The following is a 19152-nucleotide window of genomic DNA, read 5'->3' on the forward strand; positions in this document are numbered from 1 at the left end:
CAGGTACACATCTGAATCTCAACACGGATGCTTCCTGCAAGACTACTTCAGCAGAGCTTTTCTGCCCTATTAAAAATTTCTGGGGTTTTTTTAAACCTGTGCTTCTTTTAAAACTGGATCCTACTTATTGATGAAGGGCTAAGTGGTTGTTTGAATGGAGCAAGAATCATTTCTCCTCTTTCAAAGAGATGTGATTGCAATCAGAAAGGCTGGGAAGAGGATGCATCACTGTTGGAGAGCCTTCAGGGACTCAGCTCCCCAGGACTATAAAATGGGGACCAATTTCACAGAATCATCTTGGAGCTCTCTGCTTCTTACAGCCTTAGCCACACAGTAAGGTCCAAGTCAGGCCTTTATTTTTCCATTTCTGTCACTTCCTGGAGGCTTATGGTTCTAATAATTGATAATAAATTAATTTATATTTAATTCTATGTTAATTGTTTCTTTTCATGTGTGTTAATTTGATCACTTTAGATGAATGAAATTGTGAGTTTCAGAAGGGAAAATTCTGGAGTCATTCTTCAACATTCCAGGTTTTCAAATACTGTGTGTTCAAAGTAATAGCAAAAACAATAAAGATAATAACAATTACTATTTAATGATGGACTATTATAACCCAATCACTCTTCTAAATTTTTTTTCAGGTTTTTGGGTCAGGGTCTCAGTGTGTACTTCAGGCTCACTTTGAATTCACTATGCTTATGTAGCCCAAATTAGCCTTAAACCTGCAGTGATCCTCCTGCTTTAGCCTCCTGAGTGCTGGAATTATAGGTGTGCCTCACCATACCAGACTTGCATTCTTTATAAGCAATCTCTCATTTAACAATTCTATGAGCTAGATTCTACTAGGCCCAAATTACAGATGAGAAAACAAAGTCCCAGTTATGAAGTAGCTTGCTGAAGATATAAATCAACATCAAAAATGTTAGCACCTGTATGTTTGATTCCAAGCTCAACACTCCCCCATCACATCTGTCATGCTTCTCTTATAGTCACAGTATGAAAATCACACAACAGAGATAAATGAGACAGATTTTATTAAGACAGACTACACATATCATTTCATTTTTTCCTTCCTGAAAACCTTACCATCAAAGACTCATAGAAATCTGAATTCAAAAACAATTATTTCAAAAATACATTTTAGAGATGAAAGAGGAGAGAATCATATGCCAGTTCCAGATAGCAAATGTCTCCAGGGAACTGGAATGATCATTCTTTTCTAAATGGTATCTCACCCAGTTCTTTTTCCCCATCTCTTCTCTCAAGTCCTTCTTTCGATCCACCAGTACCATCCAAATAGCTGCAGAGTGGTCCAGAAAGGGGCAGGTCAGAGAGGATCTGAGTCTTCTGAACCCTTACCTTCCTCAGTCCCAACTTCTCATGCCTGTTTGTTCAGGCTAATAATGCTAAGACAATGAGGCTTGGGTCTTCTTCCAGGCAACCAGAAGACATAGATTCTCTAAAGCTTCTTTTTCTTCTTTAGGGACTCCTCTTCCCCTCATGGAAACACACACACACACACACACATCTTTTAAATGTAATGTCCTGATATTCTCAATATCCAATTCTTAGCATCCTTAGCCTGCATTCACAATGGCAGCCTTCCATCCCATTATAGATCAATCACCTCAGTAGAGACACCTTAGCCAGTCCATGGGGAAGGAAGAGCTTTTCTGCATCCTCTACTTGGCAGTCTCATTAAGGGGATCAGGGAGATATAGCAGTTTCTGTGCACTCTATGTAGGATCTTGATAAGAGTCCCCTACTGCTTCCATGTTCTTGCTGAGATCTGGGGACCTCCATAGCTGTCATCATGCCTCCTCTTGATATTCTAAAAGTTGGCAATCAATAAGAGAAATAGGAGAAAATATTTTTCCAGTGTCTTTTTCCTCAAAGGGGAATCTGGCAATGTTCTTTTCATAGTAAGTCCCAAGAAAATTCTACTGCTCTCAGTGGTTAGTGATCTATCTATTCAGGATCTGCAAGGGGATAGGGACTTCCTGGATATTCCCGTTAATAAAGTGGTCTTCAGATGAACAGAGGATGAACAGTCAAGAGAAGAAGTATAAGGATGGCTTCTATCATTGGGCTGAACTGTAAGACACAGTTCAGGAGGCACAGCATGAGAGGTGGTGGCAATGAATTCCAATGCAGTTTGTGTAAACAGTGACTCTTTGAAGGAGCCGGTACCCTCACAGAGAGGATATATATTCTGGCAGAAGAAAAGACTGCAGCATCACCAAGGTGGAGCCTTTGCCTGAGACACATGCCAAAGCACTTGTAAAATTGAGGCTGGTCAAGTTCCAAGGATCCCCTTTCAAGACTGGGTAGAGGGAAGGGTAGCCAATGGCAGCCATAGGCCACCTCACCACCACTCCAAGATATATCCCAACGGAGAAAACAATAGATTCAAGAGCACAAATAATTAAATTATTTGATTGGTGCTCTCTACTGCTGAGAATTTTGAGTTCTTCCTTGAGGTGGGGGTGTGATGAGGTCAAGAAAACCACAGGTACTTGAGAAATTATCAGATATGCTGCTGGTATTCTATGCTTATGGCTACCCTTTTCCAGCCTGATTTTGCCACAGTTCCCTTCCCTTCCCCTACTGTGTTCAATGCATGATCTGAAAGACTACACTAAGTATACTGAGATGAGGAGTGGACAACAGCCTGCTGGGTAGCCATTATGGCTAAACTCTCAAGCATCCTGGTTATACTTTCTATAATTAATGAGCAATGCAAATGAGACTCACAGCCCAAAAGGAGAAAAGCAGTGATGAGAATGGGAGCACAGAGTCAGAAGGAATTATCTTCTCTCTCTGAGCCTCCTTTCTTCCCACTTGGCCCTGGTTCTCCCACTTTGGAGGTTCATACTGATAGGTCATCTGACCTGGCCCTGCTGCTGGTCTTGCTAAGACGGCGCTTTTCACTATAGTAGCCATGGGGAAGGCGGTGACCTGATGAGACCCCACTGGGCACATCAGGCTTCTCACCATAATGGATATGGATGAAATCCTCCCCAGGAATGCGCTCTTGGCCTCGCACTTGCTCAGTGGCCAGGTTGTCTGTGTTCTGCTGGGAGACTGTATTGTTACTGAAGGGACTAAAAAACTTTCCCCCAGGGCCAGTCCCTAGGCACTGAGTGAAGTCTGGGGGAGGTGTGCAGTTCTGGACTATACCTGTAGATGGTCCAAGAAGTTGTCGTTCAGCTGTGCCTTGCCTCGACTTGACAAATCGCTGTCTGATCCTCCAACCCAGGTGAAAGAGTTCAGCCAGGCTGAGAAAGAGGGACAGTCCGGCCACAGCTAGCATAAAGACAATGAAGACATTCTTCTCTGTAGGCCGGGATACATAACAGTTGACGGGGTGGGGGCAAGGACTTCTGCGGCAGACGTGCAAGGTGTTCAGGAAGATTCCATAGAGGAAGTACTGGCCCACAATGAAAGCCACCTCCATGGCAGTGCGGATCAAGATGGTGCAGACATAAGTATTCAGGAGATTGCCCTGGAGGACAACCTTTCCATTCATTTCCTCCCAGCAGGATAGCTCTGGTTTCTCAGCCACCTGGAATTCATATGGAGACCCAGGACGGTGGATCTCTTTGGCTCTCTCAGCTTCCCGTAGTTTCCGCTTCTCCTGCATGCGCACAGTGTGCATGGCGTGGCCCATGTACACCAGAGATGGTGTGGAAACGAATATGATCTGCAGCACCCAATAGCGAATGTGGGAAATGGGGAAGGCTTGATCGTAGCAGACATTCTCGCAACCGGGCTGCATGGTATCGCACTGAAAATCAGCCTGCTCATCACCCCAGGAAGACTCGGCGGCAGTGCCCAACACTAGCATGCGAAATATGAACAGTATAGTGAGCCAGACCTTGCCAATGACGGTGGAGTGCTTGTGTACTTCCTCCAGGAACGCTCCCAGAAAGCTCCAGTCACTCATCTTGGCACAACCAGGGAACTAACACCAAGCTTTCTGCAAATAGGGGAGAGAGAAAGAAGAGTTTCTCCAAAGGTCTGAAAGGTCCCATTGTGCCTTGGGCATTAATCCATACCATTGGGATGTTTTTTTAAAATGCAGTTTAGAAGTCAAATGTACGAAAAGGCTTATCTTACCACACCCCCAGGAAAAATAAAAAGAGGGGATTTGAAGCCAAATTAGAGCCTGGCTGCCACACTAATGAACTCTAGTGTGGTGTGTCACAATGTGAATTTTACCTTGAGGTTCCACTTCAGGAAGGGTGGAGCAGCCTCCAAGAATCGGTTTTGCAACAGGCAGTCCAGGTGCTTCTGGTGCAGACAGTCCGGGAGCTGTAGTTAAAGAAACACTGGAGTAGTGGAAAGAAATATAGGATTGGACTTTGCAAATGTGACTCTGAGCATATGCTTCATTGTTTCCTCATCTGTCAAGTGGATATGGAAGGAATACCTACATCAGAGGTTTTGGAGACTTGAAAAAGATGAGGTAGGTGATATGCTGAAAATTGTATCACAAGTGTTCCATATGTTTGAACTGCTGGGTGAAAAATTTAATTCCTCCATGGTATGTAACTAGGTAGAAGGGAAAGGAGTGCAGGTGGGACGGGCAAGTTTGGCTTTTAAGGAAGCACTGTGTCTTGATCAGAAATATCCAATATAGACCAGCTGTTTTTGCTGTTGTATTGTTTTATCTTTTCGAGACAGACTCTCACTATGCAGTTCAGGGTGGCCTTGGGCTCACTTTGTAGCTCAGGCTGGTCTCGAACTCACAATGATTCTCCTGCCTCAGCCTCCCGAGTGCTGTGATTACAGGCATGTGCCAGCTGGCTGGACCAGCTGTTTTGTAAGGTGCTAAAAGTGTGCTTCAGCTCTCTAAAGGTGTCACAGATGAGTGTTTGACTCCCGCAACTGCTAAACCACAGGAATGTTGATCTTCCCGCTTCAGTGCAACAGAGCATTCCAGAGGTGCAACTTGGCTTTCTAAATTTTCTGCCTGTAGAAGGTATCCAACAGTCCATTTGTCCAATATGCTAAGTCCTAGCAGATTCTCAAAGGCCCCTCTAACTACTTCTTACCTGCCCTCTCAGTCCTAGTTGAATTCCATTTACCTTTCAACACTTAATCATTGTTTTCTGTAGCTCTCCATATTCTCTCTCCGGCTACTGCAGTGACACTGGGAGCATTCATTCACTGTTCCCAGTGCCTTCTACCATGCTTTGCAATCCTCTGCCTGTGTTCTTCCAGCACGAACTTTTTGAAACAAGAGACTATCTTTTCCTTTGCCGTCAGAAGCCCAGAGTAACAAATCTTGGTTGAATCAAGGAAGGAGTAAGAAGCGCTAATACTTCCCACACAATGACAAACCAGTTCCCTGTTCCTTGTCTGTCTTCCTTTAGCACAGTGAAAAGGTTAGATAGCACTTTCTCCAGTCTCTAATGCACTTAGTTTGGGTCAGTGAGGTATGGGAAAAAATCTAAATTTTAAGAAGTGGTCTAGAAAAGATTTCCCATCTCCCAGTAAGCAGGGAGCCTCACTCATAGTTCTCCTCCCTTTCCCACGGCTTCCTGCCTGAGGACAGGCAAGGAAGAAGGCAAGGTGTCTGACGCTGCCCAGAAAATCTCAGAAATGCTGACCAGTTCCTCTGAGGCCTCTGAATCAACTCTTGAGACTTCTACCTCCAGAATTCTTACTTGATGAGCAATATGGATCTTTATGGTTTAAAATCTCTAACCAATCCTAATCAAAAGGATGACAGAAAGGAGAGTGACAACCATAAGTATAAAACATCATATTTGGATGGGACATAAAAATTGTCCAGTTCAGGCTTTGACCTCCATATGTATGCCTCCAACATGCCCTTGTTCTTATTGGAACTCTGCATATGCTAATAGGGAAAGAAAGGTTAGAGGTGCTGCCTTTCACAGTCCAGTTTGCTAGGCTCCTAAATTAACTATTTGACAGAGGACAGCCTCCTCACCTAACCTTTTCCAGTCTCCAGGTCCCCGTATTTGAGAGCATGCAGAGTCCTTGGGAATGAAGAATTCTCTGAGGAAGCTGAAAATGTTTTGTCTCTGCTTCTTTCATATCAAAGACCCATCCAAGACTTGAGGCTTTTCTCTAGTTTGTTATTAAATTTCTTCTCCTTTACTAAAAGTGATGAGAATTCCCACCTGTAGCCTCCAAATGTGAAAAATTGTGGATCATTTGATCTCAAGGAAAATGATAAGAATTTGAACGGTCTGTCATCTCTTCTGGGTATTATATGCTTTGCTCAGCACTTTCGGATTGAGCCACAGACATATAGTGACCAACTATGTTAAGTGTCTAAGAGAAAGAAAAGAAACCTAGGCCATATAGGGAGAGAAGAGGATCAGAACATGGGAACAACACAAAGCAGTTGAGATGGGGCGAAAGAAACCATGCAGTGATTTAAAGAAGATGGGTACCGGAGTTAGATAACAAGTTCAAATCCCTGCTACTGTCTACCGAGCTTGTATAAATTGTTCAATCTGTGTTTTTATTTGCCTCATCTGAAAGCTGGATAGAGTTGTGATTATTTAGCTTATACAGTGCTGTGAGAAATAAGAAGCAGTGACACAGGGCTAACCCTACAGGATCTGAATAAAAGGCAGCCATTACTAGCAAAGAAAGTGGTAGAGAAGGATGAGGGTAGAAGGAGAGAGAGAGAGAGAGAGAGAGAGAGAGAGAGAGAGAGAGAGAGAAGCACAGTACAGTAGAAATAGGAAGATGGAAGTAGAAATTGGAAGCAAAAAAGAAATAAACGTTATATTCTTCCAAGGTTTGGGACAAGTTTTCCACACTCAATCACTGAAGACATTTCCCTTCATCTTCTCACTATGTCATTCATTTCTTGCAAGTCCCCAAGGAAGTACATAAAAGTAGTTCCAGACAAAAAAGTGACACTTTGGTCTGGTCTGCCAAGAGTCTTGCCTGCTGGGTCCCTCGCTTGTGGTCAATGAATCCCACCTAGAGGAAGCAAAGCACAAGTTCAGAAAAGGAACATCTTGGAAACCAGAAAGACAGTAGTAGGAAAGATTTCTCATGGGGAGGGAACAATAGAAATTAATTTAGGAGGTGTAGGGCTAAGGCAGATTTTCAAGAATGAAAGGAAAGGATATGATAGGTGGAGGAACACAGGGACGAGAAAGTATAGGAAGTAGGGTAAAAGATCTTTTATGATTTCCTGCTGACCCTCAGGCAAAGTCAGGGAAAGTTAAAACTGTTACCATGTACCAGATACTCAGTTAAAAATGTACAAGATTCATTGCTAACTCAGTTTTCTAACTCTATTGGTTCTCTGTAGGCCACTCAACTTCAGCCAAAGAAATTTGTAACTGAGTGGTTTGCTGGGTGTATAGCACATAAAATTCTTTGTAGATTATTATCAGTTTCTTGGCAGGAAGTATATTTGGGAGGGGCAGAGGAAACTGCCCATGAAATGAATAAATTCTACCAAATACAATGGCAGTTTCCCTCAGTGCTTTCGCTATAATCTTCACCGGCTTCCCACCACTTTTAAAGTTCAGACTTGAACCTGCTGTTTGAAACCCTCCCTAGTACTACCTCATCCTATCTTCCCCACTATTTTCCTTACATACTCAATATTTAAACTACACAGTTCCCCAGATGTATTCCTGCATCTTACAATTTCTTATCTCTTTATTTTTGGCATTTTATGTTGCCTCCAACTATACTGTCCTTTTTCCCCTTCACTCATTCACTTTATGTTTATTGGGTCGTTGGTAGGTTCCACACATTATCCTCGCCAGTGCACAGTGGGAGGAAAGAAAGACAAACAAGGATCCTCTGCTTTACTGGGTTTAACTGCTGTATTTCCCTTAATGGAGAAAGAAAACACATAACGTCAATAAGACACTGTGTTAAGGTAGTATACAGTGCCCTCAGAGTGTGCAGCAAGGGCCAAAATCTGGTTTACTGGGTTTGAGGGGGACCTTATTAGACCTCTGCAACTGAAATAAGTTCTAAAGTCTCCAAAGCAAAAAGAGATAATTCTAGGAGAAATAGATTCTTTGCAAATGGGAAGGGGCTACAGAAGGAGAAGGAAGGACAGAAGGGAAATAAAGAGTTAAGATATGTTAAGTACATGTACCTGTTCCCTAAGATGAATGTAAATATAGTGTACTACAAACACATATTAATAAAAAATTACTGAACAAGGTGATCCTGGAAGGAGAAATACCAACTCTAAACATTCTTCCCTCCCAAAGCTGCAACATCCTCTTTCAGTGTGTCATATCTAGGGACAAATTAAATATTGGAGAACTTACTGGGGATTTCATTTGGTGATAGTAATATGGAGCTTGGGTAAAAATGAAGAGAGCAGAGAAAGGATTGCATATAGTGGGTATAAATCATGTCATGCCTTGGCTTCTTGAATTATAGAAATATAACTCAGGCACCAACTTTCCCAACCCAATGCTCATCCAGATGCCTACATCATTGTAAAACAACCCAATTAGTAGTAAACTCACAGCCACAACCTCTTCCTTTGATGCCCTCAGATGTAGGATGAAATGGAAAAATTAACTTCATTTCTCTTGGATATTTCCTGGGCTCTAAGTTACAGTACAATCCAGCTTGTAGAATACATTCTCTTTGTTATATGCTGCCTTCAATTTGTTATCCAACAATTTTTGCCTATAAGCCAAAGACAAAGTACTTTTAAGAATTTTCTATTATGTACCTACCACCATTCAGAGTACAAGGTCTGAGGTCTAAGAACAATACTGAGGTGGTAGTAGGCTTAACAAAAGTTAAACCCTAAGTAATACATATTAACAAAATCTTCTGGGTGAGGTGATGCACACCTGTCATCCCAGCAGGTGGGAGGCTGAGGCAAGAGAATTTCTGTGAGTTCAAGGGTGACCTGGAATATGTAGTGACCTCCTGCCTAAAAAACAAAACGCACATTATTAAAATTAACAAAATCTGGCATGATTCCGTCCCTCTAGGATTTAACAATCTTTCTCCTCAAGTGAGAAGTTAACTTCTCAAAGTCAAAAGTCCATTGTGTTAGCTTCTCTTACTAGGTACATAACATGTTTCCCTAGTTACTGAAGAAAATGTTTGGTCTAGCAGTAAGACCGCATAGTGGTTCTAAGGAGGTTCAAATATTTCTTAAGTCTACCAATAAAATAAAACCTTACACTATTCAAAATGGGCTTCTCTAATATTCACTTGTGGACTCATTGAGGACAGTACTATATTTGTTCTGTTCAAGACTGAATATTTTCAGTATTAAAGATGTTCAATTTTATTATTCAGTGGATGAATCTTTATCAGCACTCTATGCAGTGAATGTCATTGACCCTGTTTTGCTGAGATTAAGACTTGTTTTAAAAAATAAAGAAAAAAAAAGACTACCTGTAATCACAGAACTCTAGCAAGCTGAGGCAGGAGGATTTCAAGTTTAAGCCCAGCCTGGAAATTTTAGTGTCTTAGCAAGATCCTGTCTCAAAAAATTTTAAAAAGAGTTGTCAATGTAGTTTACTGCATGTAGCTTACCAGATGAAAGCTCTGGGTTCAATCTCTACTACTGCAAAAATAAAGTTAAAAAAAAGATTGATTAATGGACAACAGAACCAGGGATCCATCCCAGTTTCTGGTCTAATCTGATGCATGCCAGCAGTTTTCCCTCCATCTCTCCTCCAAGGGTCTAGCTCATTGACTCCTAGGTTAGCTTTTAGAACTCCACAAATTCCTGCTAAACCAGCAAGACTGAGTGATTTGAGACACAACTCTGCTGTTTAGTGATAAGGCCAGGAGTCAGCTTTTATGCAGTCAAGATATATTTATTGTGCTTCCTTATATGACCTGCACCATATGGAGTGCTAGAGGAAAGGGTGTAGAAAAATAAATTCAGATCAGTTTCACAAACATTTCCTAAGCATCTTCTTATGCTAGTTCTACGCTGAAAGTTGGAGAGTCTCAAAAATAAAAAGTGAAAAAACGCACTGCCCTATGGGGGATTCAAAATCAGCCAAATATGAGTGCAGGACAGAAGTGCAGTGTGTCATACAAACGCATAGGAGACACTGATCCAGACTGGGTGTGAGCAGTAGGTAGAAAAGACTTTCCAGAGGAAGCAATGTTAAGTCGGAGTTCGGTATATGTGATGTTTGCGGAACTGCAGAGTAGGAGCAGGAGATGGGGGAGCTGAGGGAATTTCAGATGAAAGCAACTTCATGAACAAATTCCCTGGGATGAGAACTAGCATGAAGTTAAGGTACCAAGAGCAGAGCAGTGAGGCCACCTAGGCAGGAACAGGTTGTGGAGGGCTTTATAGAGACTATGCCTCGCAGCCTAGAGCAGCTCTCAGTCCATAGGTTAACCTGTGCTCAGTATGTGGCTTGCTCGTGAGGATAGATTTTAGTGTGACAACCCTCACATGGAGTTGAGACTAGAAAGGATCACACAATCAGCAGTCTCCACATTTGTAGCAATCCTTCAGTAATGACCTCAGCATAAGCTATAGGAGCTGCAGGGGACAGGTACTTTCCTGCACACTTGATATAACTGTACCCTCATCTGTCTGCTTAAGAAGGCATATTATGAATGAATGAGAAGCTACCATAGGGGAGGCTGAAAATTCTCTTTCTTCTGTTGATTCCACATGTAACAACCTGCCTAACAGTATTTGATGACGATTTCTGTGACTTCCTGTGTCAGAAGCTGGGCTTTAGGCCACACAGTGAAGTCATTCACATTTCACACATACATTGAAAATTATTTGCTCTGTTATTAGCCATGCATTCTCGCTAACATGACCCTGCCCTCCTTGAAGACAAAGTGCATCATTTTATTCCCCTGCTTACTCTCAGAATTCCTCTCCAACTCCCAACTCCCTTTGTACTTAAGACTGTGCCCTAATACCTAGTTGTACATAGTTTACAAAAACAATCACAGTGGCTGAGTTTCAGCACTTGGGTCATCTGAAACACCAAATGCCAAGCTGATGGGGGCTGGTGCTTCTGGGGTGCTGAAAAGAATGAGAATGTACAGAGAGTTTGAGCAACTCTTGGGGGCCACACTGAATGTCAATAGCTGGGTCTGCTAGGAACCTCGCCTAAGGGCTCCTGCTGTATAATTGTGGTGACCAAAACTGGGAAGACACTGAGCCTTACTTCTGCCTGTGCAAGAGTCCTCTCCTTGGCTAACCAAGACTAAATTTATCTAGGACAGAGACCACCGCCATGAACTTTCCTTCCCTGCCTCCTCCCCTCAGATTACTGGGGAACTTTTCCAAGTTTGTCAAAATTAGATTAGAAAACCACTCCACAGAGTCTAAGTCTAATTCTGGACAATGACACATATTCTTGACAGTATCTAACAGATCTCTAGTTCTCAAACAGATCTCTAGTTCTCAATAAAGATTATTCATAGTAATAATAACAATCCCCTGGGCCCATATCGTAATTCCAGTCATCAGAGGGTAGAATGTGACGTATGACAGATTCACTTACTTCCCGATTAAGAGTATTCTGATATAAAAAAGCTGAGCCTCCTTCAAGATTACCTTAGACATAATATCATTTCCCTTCAGTTTAGTTCATAAAGTCTTTACCGAACTCTTATGCTATATCAGACATTAAAGGGGGCTTTGAAAGCACCATGCATAACCATCATCTTAGAAATCTTTTGTTCCTTAATCATGTGATTTCCTGTCATCATAATAATACTTACCTGAAATGGGTATATGGGGAAAATTACATGAAAAATTGGTCTCAATTCTCAGTTATCTGGGTAATCTTTTTCAGACTCCCAGTTACAACTTTTATTTTATCCAGAGTAACACATAAAAGAATTTGAGTCCAGGAGGTAACTACAGTAACACTAAAATAATATTTATTGAGCTCTTTCTATGAGCTAGATATCTCATGTGTTGCATTTCTCTGTCTCTGTCTCTGTCTCTGTCTCTGTCTCTCTCTCTCTCTCTCTCTCGTATGTATATATGTATGTGTGTGTGCAAATCTAATTTTTTCTCTTGATTCACCCAATAATCTGAGGAAACAGGGACTTTTCTCATCCTCTTTTACAGGGTTCAGAGAGGATAACTTGAACAAAATTACACTGTTAATAAAAGACAGAATTGAAGTCAAGCCTAGCTTCTGGCTCATATGTCAGCAGTACTCTTACATTAAGCACTATGATCAGTTCTGTCTAAATTGTCTAGAGATCCTTTCTTTGGAAAATCTTTGCTAGCCAAAGGCAGGCCATGTAACATAAAGTGACTGGATCAGAGTTGTTGGTGAAATAATTGATAGGATAGAGCACTGATTATAAGTGGTCAGGAGTCTTACATTTAGTATGTTCATTCTTCTCTTAACTTAGGTTTGAGGTAGCTATTTAAGCCTCTGGGAAAGTGACCTGGCATATGATAGATAGCAGCTGTAGCTATTGAGTTAACAGTGTGGGCTACTTCCTCAGATTTAGAAGTTCACTAGTAACCTGCAACCCTGAATCTTGATCCCTATAGGTGGCAGAGGATAATAGAAATGAGAGACAAGAAAAGAGACAGATAGGTGATATAAAGTACTGACTTTAATTTTTCTCCTCGTCTAGCCAATAGCAGATGATTAACTCCTCTTTATTTTATTCTGGCAAAGACAGAGTGATCCACTCCAAAACACTGTGCTGGCAGAGAGTTGTATCAAAGCCAAGAAGGTAGAAAATAACAGACAAAGTGGAGAAAGAATTATGCTAGGATAAATAATTTTTTTCCTTAAAATGTTGAAATATTTATAAGGAGTAGATACAAAGGTAGTGGTGAATAGAAATATTAAGTTACAGCAAATTGATTAATAGTTATACAATTACTAAGGAAAATTCTATTTATGATAATGCTCATATTTCTTCAATTCTCTATCTCTTAATAAAGTCATAAAGCAATAGAGTTGAAGAAACCTAGAGATCATCCCAACACAAACCTTATTTTGATGTAACATAAGACAGGCCCAGAGAAATTCAAGAATAGTAAGAACACTTAGCACTAAGTTGAATATTTTCCACATGCAAAGCACTTTACAACTACGCTTTCCATCCCTCCCATTAACTCTGCTAGAAAGCAGTATTGTCCCATTTCACAGAAGAGAAAACTAAAGCTCAGAGGTTAGGTAATTTGTACAAAGTCTCCCAAAAGGCAATGCTGTATAACGGGCTTGAATATGGTTGGCCTAACTTGAAACACCATGTTCTTTGTATGACTCTGAAATGGGAAAAATTACAAGTCCTAGGACAGATAGCTTATGATGACTCTATGACCAGAACTCCAGTTTCAACTAGGGTTTTTCTCATTTTACCCAGTCCCTTGAGAGGTCAGGGTTTCTCCTTTTAGCTTCTGTTTATTCGCTGGCTGGCTGTTACATATGCTGTTCTTAGAATTAATCATTACATTGGGGGCTTTAGTCCCCAGTAATCAGGATTCCCAGACTCTTCAGCATCTGCTACCATTTGGCCAGAATTCACATATAGAAAGCTATTTCCTTTTTTAGCCAGTAAGTGCTCTTGGCTGCAGCAGTGTCTACCCCTGGGTTCTCAGCTGCCCAAACAGCAGGCTCTGGTGTTCCACTGATGTCACATTATTAACAAGAACAAAAGAAACAGTATTATCATTGGTGGGTCTTATGGATTCTAGGACATAGAAAGGTACAGACCCTGCTGGTGACACTCTCTAGTTCTGTGACCTTAAGCAAATCACTTAACCTCTCTCTTTCTAAATCATCTTTAAAAAATAGGAATTTGGGCTCATGGGAATTAAAGAATATGTGCATATATAGAACTGCCTAGAGCAATATCTGGCACATAGAAGGCACTCTATCATGTTAGTACCTTCTTTCTGAAAAATTCTCAAACATGATTCAACTATCCAGCTGGATACAGATTTTGAGTGCAACAGGCTGGTTAGTGACCCAGCAAGGATCAACATGTGTCACCAGGTACAGAAAGGTGACTATCAGAGATGGAGTAACATGGGCAAATGAGGACATTAATTTATCTACAAATTAGTTGGTTCATTAGGCATGAAGACCTTCTGGACAGGGCTGGAAGCAAGGAGGTGCAGAGCCTTCATAGATCAGCCCCTCTCACTCCTGTGACAAGTCCAGCCTGCTCCTAACGTGTTTCAATTCAGGCTTCTGCCCTGAGCATATGTAATGATACTACCCCCTTCTGAGCAGCTGTGGCACTTTTGAATCTGATCACAAAGCCAAAGGCACACCCACAAAAGGAGTTGAAAATAGGTTCAATTCTCTTTGAAAGTAAGAGAGGAAGTTGCGTACTGTGTGATCTGAGAGGCAGGGACATCCTGCCCTCTTACATTCATGCCCTTCTCAGAAGTTCTGAACTGTATAGTTTCCAAGCCACAGTAAGACTGTTTGTGAAAACACAGTATAGGGTTGAGGATGTAGCTTAGTGGAAGAATACCTGACTAGCAAGTGGAGAGCCCTGGATTCAGTTCCAATTACAAAAAAAAAAAAAGATAGGGAGATGAAAAAATCCAATGTTACCACTTCAGTATTATCAGGCTCTTTCTGATTCTTGTTGTAGCTTTGTAGCTTTCCACAAGGGACATTCTTGGGGCCTCCCTGAACCTTACTGCTGTCATGCATAAAACAAAGCAGTTGGACAAGATGATTTCAGAGACGCTTTCAACTCCAAGTTAGAGCACCTGGGTAGTTTATGACTTGTCCAGTTATGATAATATAGCAAGTTACTGGCAGAGTCAAGAGGCAAATCTAGATTTTTTTTCTTTCTGTCCCCCAGCTTAGAGGTCAGCGAAAATAGTCCCAGAAAAAATCTATAGTCATAAAAATCAAGCAGTACCTTCTCAGAATTATGTTGTGATGAACTTTCTCTGTAGAAAGGACTTTATATCAAATAAGATGCAATTCAAAGAATCTCAGGCCAAGGATCACGTGACCTGAATTGTATCTGCTAAGTGATAGCCATTTTTTTAAAATACCAGATTAAGGATGTAACTCAATGTTGCTACATCCCTAAAAGACATTCTCCAGCACTTGCCTAGCATGTGCATAGGCCCTAAATTCAATCCTAAGCATTAAAAAAAATTAATCCTCATAAAACCTTATAAGAAGATCGTATTAACCTCCTTAGCATACAAAGAAACTGAGGATCAGAGATGTGAAATAATTTTCCTTAAGTCCACAGCAGCCAAATGTGATACCAAATGCCCAGACCCTTTTGCCCTACACTGGAATTAGACATTTAAGCCCTGCCTGTGCTATTTCAATACCTCTGGTTCTGTGACCTTAGTGTTCCCTTTTCTTATGGAAGTAAATGGGTTGACTGACTTTTTTCCCATTGTTTGTTGTCAGGGGAAAAAAAAAATGATTCACAAAGTGGCCCCAAGCTGTCATTCATAGTAGTCGGCCACTCCCAACAATAGAAAGGAAGTCAACTTCTTTTACAGAAGCTCCAAAGCTTTCCAGGAAAATGGGCATTTTTCTCCCTTTGGCCAACTCAGCTCTTGAGCCCAAGAGGATGCTTATGGGAGCTAATTCAGGAAAATGCTACTGGAAGTCCCTGTAGGTAAATCCTCCCTTTAGCATGATCAGAGTTTGGCCTTGGATATTCCTGACTCTGAGGATTGCAGGCCTTCCAGTCTGGTCCTGACTGGCCCTTACAGACAGGCCCTTATCTTAATTGATTAAGTTCAGCAATGGGGCCCGGAAAGGCCAGAAGGCACTGTGGTAGCCTTCCTGATTCAAAGAATCCAAGGAACAGATAGGTATCACTGCCATGAGATAGGATTACAGAGATGCTCAAAAGGAAGAACCAGAGAGGTTTGGGGAGAAACAGAGCCTGGGAAACAGCCGTTGGCTGTTAAGAAGAGCTGTAGGTATGAGTGAACAAAGCAAGACACTCTCCTAGCTGAGTCCGTCTTGACTCACTGTCTTCTCCACCAAATAACTCCCTTTTCTAGGTATTATTTTCTTTATTGTCAAAAGAAGCAGTTGATTGGCAATCTAAGACACACTTTTCTCCAGATCTTATGGCCTAGGACTGCAGGCCAGTGCTAAAAAGCAGATCAAAAATGAGGCAGCTAAAAGGTAAGAAGAGTAAGCAATTTTCGGAGCTCAGCAAGGCATCTCTGGAGTTAGAGGGCAGTAGCAAATCAGGGCAACCTGATCTTGTCATTGCCAGGTCCCTGTGCATTTCCTGTGTCAAGATGAAGGAAGCTCAAAGGATTCTAAATCAGAAGCCAGAGAATGCCCCTCTAGGTACGCTGCATACTGCAGTCATTGGTATTCCTCAATGGCAGCTGTTAAAATGACAAAAAGACTTGGAGGGACAATCAGGGGAGCAGACTACCAACAGCCTCGCCTTAGGGAACTGGACAGGAAGGTGGCAAATTCAGACCTGTCCCTAGAGAGCACTCATTCAAGCTCTGGGCCCGGTTGTACTTCTGGGGCAATGGGTGGAGGAAGTGTAGGCCCTTTGGCCAACAGTTATGAAACTCAGGCTGGGATGCCTCTAGCCACACCATCAGGCAAACAATTTCCACACACAGACATGGTCTCTTCTGTCCTCAGTTTCTTCAAATTTGGAGTCTCCTGAGTGCCTGTGTGGTACTCTAAATTCTACCCTTCCCTCTCCCAGGCCAGTCAGATAACGTTGTGCCAGAGTCCTGTTCAGGAAACACATACCCCAGGAATGTGAGAAGTAAGAACCAGGAATCCCTTTATTACAATGGGACCCTGGGAAAGAAAAGAAAGGAAAAACTGAAGCAAGGAACAAATCAAACAAGGATATGAATGAGACCCTTGTGTCAAGTAACCCACTTTCAATGGTTCTGAGTTGTGTCTGAGCCTGTGAGGTCACAGCTTGCACAGAATAGAAGCAGAGGAACTCTCTACTTCACACCCTAGATAAGGAAACTGAGGCCCAGAAGGAGAAGGGTCCTGTCCAAAATCACACAGCCACTGAGAGGAACAAGTGTCCTGGCCCAAGTCTGGGTTTTATTACCACATGCTCAGAAGAGATGTCAAGATGACAGAAGCCTCTCTGCCTTGAGTCTTCTACCTCACGCTGCAACCAGGTGGAGAAGAGACCTTCGGGGAGCCTCTCCTGGGCTGTCTCTCTGAGTCACATCAGCCTCTTTTATCTGTTCTGAGAGGCACCCCGGCTTCTCCTGTGTGACTACTGCACACTGCAGATGTGATACTCTGCAGAAAACTAAGTAGAGAATATTTTTAAACCATCCAACATGCCTTAGGAAGAAAAAAAAAGCAAAACACTCCCTTAGATGCTGAAGAAAGCATTTCAGAAAAGATTCCATGCCTAGAGGAAACATCATAAAACAGTATCTTTTTTTTAAAGGGTTAATTCCCTCTTAATAAAAGTTCTCAGAAATGGACCCACACCACTTCTACGACTCTGGCAGAACATTGCAACTCTATAAGCGTAGACTCTAACTCTGAGGGTCCCCTGCACATATTTCTTCAGTTCCTAATAAATCAAATAAGCCATGTACCTGCTATTTCACTAAACTTCCTTCCTTTCATATATCCAAATGTCATTATCACAAGAAATATTGAGAGAGACAAGGAACAAACTTGCAAGAGGTACACAGAGAAAGAGCTTTGTTTCTATTCAGCCTCTGAAGTCAAGTCTCTCTTCCGGCTGCTCCCTATTGACTTCTAGTTTTATTATTAAAATCCAAGTTCACCCTTACCTGCTTCTTTTCCTCCTGCCTGGGATCGCTTGGCTTCTCCGTGCTCTGGCTGCCTCTTCAACTGCCCGCTGTTACTTGCTCCCGAGCTTGTCACTTGTTCCTCTTCCACTCTTTTTAGTCTGTGGCCTTCCCTCCTCCCACTTCTTCCTCCCCCTTTCTCTCCACCCCCTTTCCTTTCCTGATCCCTTCCCCACCCCCTTTTGCACTCTTACAAACTTTGCTCTCATTTTAAGAGAATTCTTGCATCCACCTTCTGTAGCTTCTCTTCATCACACTGTTTCCAGAGTGAGGCAGAGTCTCCTGCTCCCCTGCCACTCTCCCCATTACTGTCCTAGTTGTGGCAGTCAGTCGCTTGATCCCTGATACTTACCCCTTCCTTGAACTGGTTGATGCACCCCTTTCCTGTCTTTCCTGTCCACTCTACTGCTAAGCCTCCACAAAGTCTTCAACCACAGCTTTCCTAAAACATCTACAGGAAGATTGGTAGTGCACAAGAGATCTCTTTCCTTTTCCTGTCATCAGAGAAGGGTGTTCACTGACACAAGTTCTTTTGGGACCTCTGCTATGCCCACATCAGTGAGCTGAGCCCCTGCGAGCACTGAAAAACATATTCTCACAATGATTCTGTACTTGGGATAGGGACTGGAGTAGCCAGAAAGGAAAGAGACCTTGACCTCTCAGTTCCAAATAGTTAAGAGCACATTCCCTGCCACCTGGGATGTTCTCTCCCCTTTTTCTTGGAACAAGAAGGCAGCACCTTCTGTGCACCAGGTGCTAGACTGGGGCCTATTTTTATTTCACTTAGCCATTTCCATTTCTAAATCTACAAGGTAAGCATTTTTTTCATTTCACATTTGAGGAAACTGAGGTTCAGAGAACTTAAGTAATATGATCATGGCAGCCCAGCTAGCAAACGGCAGAATTAGGGTTAGAAGTTTTAGCTAATGCAAAATTCATCCCTTTGCTCTTTCCATAAAAGTATACAGGTCTCTCAATTTGAACTGAACTGTTGAAAGAGAGTAAGGTTGTCTTTTGTTATATGACACAGATCTGCAAATTCAGAAACTGGGCACATCGCTCCTCAAACCTCCTCTTCCATCTTTTTCTTCCAACTCCTCAGTTTAAGCATTTAGCTGCAGGCTCAGCCAGGGCGCAATATGAGCTATAGAGATAACTATGTGTGGACTGAGAACAGACAAACCAGTAACTGGGAGCCCACAAACTGTGACAGCTGAAGAAAAAGCTCAGAGGTCATCCGGAGCAGCCAGGGAGACTAAGTTACAAAGAATCAAGCCTACTTGTCACCTGGTAGAAAGTAACAGATGCAGTATCCACAGTGGACTGGTGTTTCATCCCACATCATCACTGGAAAGAAGTCTTCCCCATACAACAGTAATCACAGACATTCCAAAATTTTGGAAACCTTTTTCTTT

At 42.1% G+C, this 19152-nt stretch overlaps 1 protein-coding gene across 7 annotated transcripts; it reads right to left on the reverse strand.

Moving 5' to 3' along the window:
- Nucleotides 1-1020: 1020 nt before the first annotated feature.
- Nucleotides 1021-17867, reverse strand: Gja5 (gap junction protein alpha 5). Of its 7 annotated transcripts, XM_063256825.1 has the most exons (4): nt 17720-17866; nt 4225-4317; nt 3184-3982; nt 1021-1834 (listed from the first exon to the last, which is right to left on the reverse strand). In XM_063256825.1, the coding sequence occupies exons 3-4, from the start codon at nt 3947-3949 to the stop codon at nt 1815-1817; spliced, it is 786 nt and encodes a 261-aa protein (XP_063112895.1). In that variant the 5' UTR covers nt 3950-3982; nt 4225-4317; nt 17720-17866; the 3' UTR covers nt 1021-1814. The 7 variants fall into 7 exon arrangements, with proteins under 7 accessions (XP_063112895.1, XP_005007960.1, XP_012998511.1 ...); XM_005007903.4 differs by having other exon boundaries at nt 1021-3982; nt 17720-17867; XM_013143057.3 differs by having other exon boundaries at nt 1021-3982; nt 4225-4334; nt 17720-17810.
- Between the last annotated feature and the right edge of the window lie 1285 nt (nt 17868-19152).

The sequence above is a fragment of the Cavia porcellus genome, unplaced genomic scaffold (genome assembly GCF_034190915.1).
Source record: "Cavia porcellus strain 051 isolate PalLab524CR breed Dunkin Hartley unplaced genomic scaffold, mCavPor4.1 scaffold_1, whole genome shotgun sequence".
Classification (NCBI taxonomy): Eukaryota; Metazoa; Chordata; class Mammalia; order Rodentia; family Caviidae; genus Cavia; species Cavia porcellus.